Source organism: Prinia subflava, chromosome 6, assembly GCF_021018805.1.
Source record: "Prinia subflava isolate CZ2003 ecotype Zambia chromosome 6, Cam_Psub_1.2, whole genome shotgun sequence".
Lineage (NCBI taxonomy): Eukaryota > Metazoa > Chordata > Aves > Passeriformes > Cisticolidae > Prinia > Prinia subflava.
The window spans coordinates 23,932,016-23,937,050 of NC_086252.1; the positions used below are offsets into that span (position 1 = coordinate 23,932,016).

A 5,035-nucleotide genomic window follows, 5' to 3' on the forward strand; every position below is an offset into this window, starting at 1 on the left:
GGTTTGACAGCTTTAATCATATGAAGGCACTTGGATCTGGTACCCCAGCCCTCCCCAGCCCCCCATGCTGCCTCTGCATCCCCCAGACGTCCCATGGGTGCCCAGGGCAGGGGCTGTACTCCTCGGGTGCTGCAGCACCCACAGGCACTCGCTGGGCAGTGGCTGTGCTGGCGCCCTTTGACTTGTCTAATATAAAGTGCTGAGTCCAACCCTCCTGGCAGGGCAGGATGAGGTCCGGGGCTGGCAGGGATCCAGGCAGCTGTGCTACACCACCCCCACCCCACCCCCACAACAGGGCAGGGGCTGGGGGACCCCTGCTCACCCCCAGCACCGGGAGCAGGGCAGTGCCGGCAGTAGCCGGCTGAACAGCACCGCAAAGCTAAAACCCTTCACACCCACCCACCCCCCAAATACTGCCCCACTCCCTTTGCTGGCACAGCAGTAAAAAGGCACCCATGATTTTTTGGGAAACCGTTGCTTTTCCCTCTAAAAAGGTACGAGGCATTGTCCATATTGTGACATTAAAAAAGGCCTGGCTGAGCTCAGCCCCCTCCAGAAAATCCCTCCCTGAGAGCCCCCAGACTCTCAAAGCTGGGGGACACCCTGGCACAAGTCCAACCCCACGGGGGTCAGGGTAACCCCAGGCTACAGGGGGGCTGTGGTGTCCCCCACCCCCTCCCAGCTGGGGGACTGGGGCTGGGGTAAGGCTAGGAGAGGCACATTAAGGCTGGTATGGGGTCCCTCTCTCCCGGGAGTGGCAGCCTTTGGGGAAGCCGCAGATGGATATGGGGTGGGGAGTGTGCCCCCCACCATGGGAGGGGACCCTTCTGTTGGTGACTAGAGTGGCTCTCAGTGACACAGTGTAACTGGAGGGGGGGGAAGGCCACCTTCCCCCCAAAATCAGAGGAAACTGAGGTTGGAAGGGCCGAGTAAAGAGCCCCCCCAGGCATACCCCTTGCAGGGCTAAGGGAGAACAGAGACACGGTGTTCCAAGGCACGTGGGAGGCATTTGTGCCCAGGGGCTCAGCCCTGAGGCTAGGCTGCCCCTGCTAAACACAACCCCTAGGTGGGGGCAGCAGGCATGAAGAGAGGCAAGGACATGCCCCCCACGAGGTGATCAGCTGCACCCAGGGCACAGTTAAGGGTATGGCGGCAGCCCTATGCACCAAGGCCAGTAAGACTGCCTGCTTTTTTGGAGGATGACAAGCGTTAACCTGTCCTGTAGCCTCGGCACATAGGGGCCAAAGGCTGCCAGCCTCCGAGCAGGCAGAGTCTGGATGGAAGGATCTAGTCCTCCCAAAGGCAGTGAAAAGCAGCAGCTGCTGACCCCGTCCCCCCATCCCCACTCGGGGGACAGAGGGGAAAGGACCTGAGAACCGTTTTGTGGAGGAGGGGACACAGGATGGGCGGAAAGGGGGCAGGGGCTGGACAGCAGGGGAGGATGGGACCCCCCCCAATAGGTCCTCAGCACAGCAAGGCAGTGGGTCACCCCACCCCACGGCGGAGGGGGCCTTCTCTGAGAAGGGGGGCACCCAGCTTCCTGGCGGGGGCACCCACATCTCCCACCACCAGCAGGCACGGAGGGCACTCGTGCCCACCGGGGCTGGGGAGGATAATGAGGGGCACACCGGGACCCTCCTGCCCCCAAAATAAGGCACCTGGCTCCCCCGCTGGTGCTCCTTCACAGCACCCGGGGGCTGAGGGGGCCATTAGCTGTTAGTCCGCTGCTTCTTGAGCACTGCGTACACGTCCTCCACCTTGCTGAGCCTCTCGAAGAAGGGCAGCAGGTCCAGCAGTTCCGTGTCTGCCATGTTATCAAACCAGGAGGCCACCGGCACCTGCAGGTGGCACAGGGGACAGTGCTGAGAGAGGGTCCCACACCACATCACCTCCGCACCCCGCCCAGCCCTGCCCTGCGGGTACGTACGGCATTGTCGGGGTGGAAGATGTAAGAGGCGGGCGAGTTGTCCACGATGATGATTCGGCGCAGGTCACGGCCCAGGCGGCTCAGGTCCTTCACGTAGTTGCCGCGATGGAAAACACAGGATTCCCGGAAAAGTCGTGCCCGGAACGCCCCCCATTTATCCAGCAGGTCAGCCACAGGGTCTGCATACTACAGGCACAGGAGGTCACTATGACACACCACACCACGCTGCCCACCCCACAGTGAAAATGGCACCCAGCTCTCCACTGTGCCTCAGTTTTCCTGGCCAGTGCCTTGGATGAGCAAGCAGGAAGGCCACCCTGTACTAGTGCTCCCTCTGGGTACACAGGGGACAAGAGGTCAGTGGTGCCTGCAAGAAGGCAGGCAAAAGAGCTGTGCCACTTGAGGGGTGTCTGGGAAGGGGTGGGCGATGCCAGGGCAGGTCAGGGACACCTACCTTGGCCAGGCTGGCAGTGAAGAGCACACACTCGAAGAGCTCACCCATGCGCTGTAGGAACTCGTCCACGTGCGGCCGCTTGAGCACGTACACCTGCGGGCACGGACAGAGGGCAGCGCTGCTGGCACCGCCTACGGCTCACCCAGCACCCTCATGTCCTCCCCAGGGGACACCCGTGTCCCCACACCCAGCCAGCGAGCAGCTCCCTGGCCACACCTCATGGGAGCTGCCTGTACAGGCTGGGGGATGCCACGGCCCCACAGGAATGTCCAGGTGAAGTGTCTGGCCGGCTCCAGAGCCAAGTAACCGAGAACAGGCTGACTGCCCAGACCACAGCCTATCCTGGATTACTTGAAACCGGGGCTGGCCACTGCAGGAGGGCACCATGCCAGGATGCCCCTCACCTCCCTGCCCTGCGAAGAGAGGGGCACCCACCTCTGCCCCAGAGCGTGCCAAAGCTGGCACCCTGATGCCTCCCATTATTACCCCTTGGTGCAGAGCACTGGGATGGCTCCCGGTCCTCGGGGAGGTGGAACGATGCCCCCCTCCCACCAGGCACCCACTCCGCTGTTACCTGGTGCATGACGCCATCGATTTCCACGGGAATGATGAAGTCAGCGTTGTTCACTGGCTGGGGAAGGGCACACCAGGATGAGCACTGGGCAGGCCAGGCACCCCCTGCCCAAACGCTGCCTGCCCTCTGCTCACCATGAACCCCTGCCAGCCCCGCAGCCCCCTCACAGGGACACCCCAGCTGACCCAGCCAGGCTGTGCTGGGCGCTGGGCATCACTCTGTGGGAAAAGGGTGGCAGAGCGTGTGGGGGAGCGCATGGCAAGAGCTGTAGGGTGGGCCAGGGTGTCCCCCACCTTGAAGGAGCTGTGCACCAGGGTCTCATCCAGGTCGATGACCACGCAGAGCTTGCTGGCATCCTGTGGCTTGATCTCGGGCAGGAGGTGCTTGACAGCAGCCTGCAGCAGGGGGACACCGGTCAGCAGGGCACAACAGGGTGGCCAGAGGGGGCACTGGGAAAAGTGACTGTTCACCCCCCAGTCCTGGCCAGGCAGGGGAGGCGCAGGGATGGTAACCCAGCCCCGCCAGTGCCAGGCTGGAGCGTGGGGTTACCTTGGGCAGTGCCCCGTTCTCCTCCACCAGCAGCGGTGCACCAGTGGTGCCAGTGCAGGGCTCCCCTTCATCGCGGCACAGGCAGCAGAAGAGGGACTGGAGAATGCTGCGGCTTCGGGGCTTCTTGGCAGGGGTCTGGGTACCTGCGGGAGGGCCGAGGGGGGTGAGGGGTGCCCTGAGGCTACTCCCAGGACAGCGCTGGGGACCAGGTGAGGCAGGTTTGGGTGTTGCCCCTGAGCCCCCATGCCCTTATTAGACCCCAACACCCATCCGGTCGGCTTTCCTGCCCTGCCAAGCACCGGTGCCAAGGCAGTGTCGCTGACACGAGTGCTTGGTGACCACCCACAGCCCCTGACCCGGCACATCCCACACGAGTGACCCCCGCGGCCCCCCCTGCGTGGCCTGAGGCCCCACCACAAGGGCGCGGGGCTGAGCCCGGGGACAGCCGTGGGTCCGGGGCCGGTCCCCGCTGTCCCGCCCCGGGGGGCACAGCCCCACTCGGGGGGGCGGACACGGGGGCGTGGCCACGGGGCGGGGCCTCTCCAAGGGAGGCGGGGCTTACGCCCGTTCTTTTCCCCGCCTCCAGACCACTCCCTCTTCTCATTGGCCGACTCGAGGGCACCGCAGGCGAGAGGCCAATCAGGGCGAGGCGCCCGCCCCTGGGCACCGTGCCCGCAGTCCCCATTGGCGGAGCGCGGGGAAACTGAGGCAGAGGGGCTGCTCCTGCCCACCCCGTGCCCCAGGGGCAGTGCGACGGCTCCAGCCCTGGCCCCGCTGGTCCCGGAGCCGGGTTCTGCCGCAGCCCGGGCCGAGGCTGCACCTGCCCTGGCTGTGCCCCCCTTCAGGCGCGCCAGGGCCCCGAGCCCTGTAGTGGGGAGCCCGTGTGGCAGGAGCTCCCCACTGAGGACGGGGCCCGTTCCCACGTTTGCTCCTCCCGGCCCTGGCAGTTTCCCAGGCCAGGGAGACGAGCAGCGGCCCCGACAAACCCCCATCGCGGGATGGAGGGGACGCGGGGAACGGGACGCCAGCATGCAGCAGGGCGCCCGGAGCCCTTCCTGCCTCAGTTTCCCCGCCGGCGCTGCGCGCACCCCTCGCCCAGCTCCGGAGGAAACAACGCAGACAATCCGAGCCTTCCAGGGCACCTCCGGGCTCCGAGGGGGCCGGACCGCAGCCCCCGCGCCCGGGCGGGTGCAGACAGCTCCGAGCTGCAGCCCCAGCGCATCTCCCCAGCGCTGGGCAGCGGGATGCGAGGGGCGGGCTGAGGCGGCGCGCAGCTCATCACAGCCTCCGGGAGCAGCCCCCGCAGGCCCCCAACCCCCCGGGGATCTCCCCCTCTCCCGTCTCCCGCACAGGAAGGGGGTGAGGGGCAGTAATATCCCTCTGCGCGTTACCTTTCTCCTGAAGCGGGGCGCTCCCCTCCTCCCTGCTAACCTGGGCGATGATGGACTGGTGCTCCATGGGCGCCGGGGAGGGGGGTGGGTGGGAGGGGGCGGCCCCCCCCGGCGCGGCCCCCGGGGGGGAGGCGGGGCGG

The 5,035-nt window shown here is 66.1% G+C and overlaps 1 protein-coding gene across 1 annotated transcript; it reads right to left on the minus strand.

The window, feature by feature from the left end:
• CTDSP1 (CTD small phosphatase 1) lies at positions 1 to 5,035 on the minus strand. The gene is made up of 7 exons (XM_063400773.1): positions 4,896 to 5,035; positions 3,505 to 3,647; positions 3,249 to 3,350; positions 2,956 to 3,012; positions 2,382 to 2,474; positions 1,928 to 2,113; positions 1 to 1,838 (listed from the first exon to the last, which is right to left on the minus strand). The coding sequence occupies exons 1-7, from the start codon at positions 4,960 to 4,962 to the stop codon at positions 1,710 to 1,712; spliced, it is 777 nt and encodes a 258-aa protein (XP_063256843.1). The 5' UTR covers positions 4,963 to 5,035; the 3' UTR covers positions 1 to 1,709.

Coding starts and splice junctions, on each gene's coding strand:
- CTDSP1 (XM_063400773.1), bottom strand. CDS start 4,962: ATGGAGCACCAGTCCATCATCGCCCAGGTTAGCAGGGAGGAGGGGAGC. Junction 3,013..3,248: donor TGGTGCACAGCTCCTTCAAG/GTGGGGGACACC, acceptor GCCCTTCCCCAG/CCAGTGAACAACGCTGACTT. Junction 2,475..2,955: donor TCGATGGCGTCATGCACCAG/GTAACAGCGGAG, acceptor CCGTGCCCGCAG/GTGTACGTGCTCAAGCGGCC.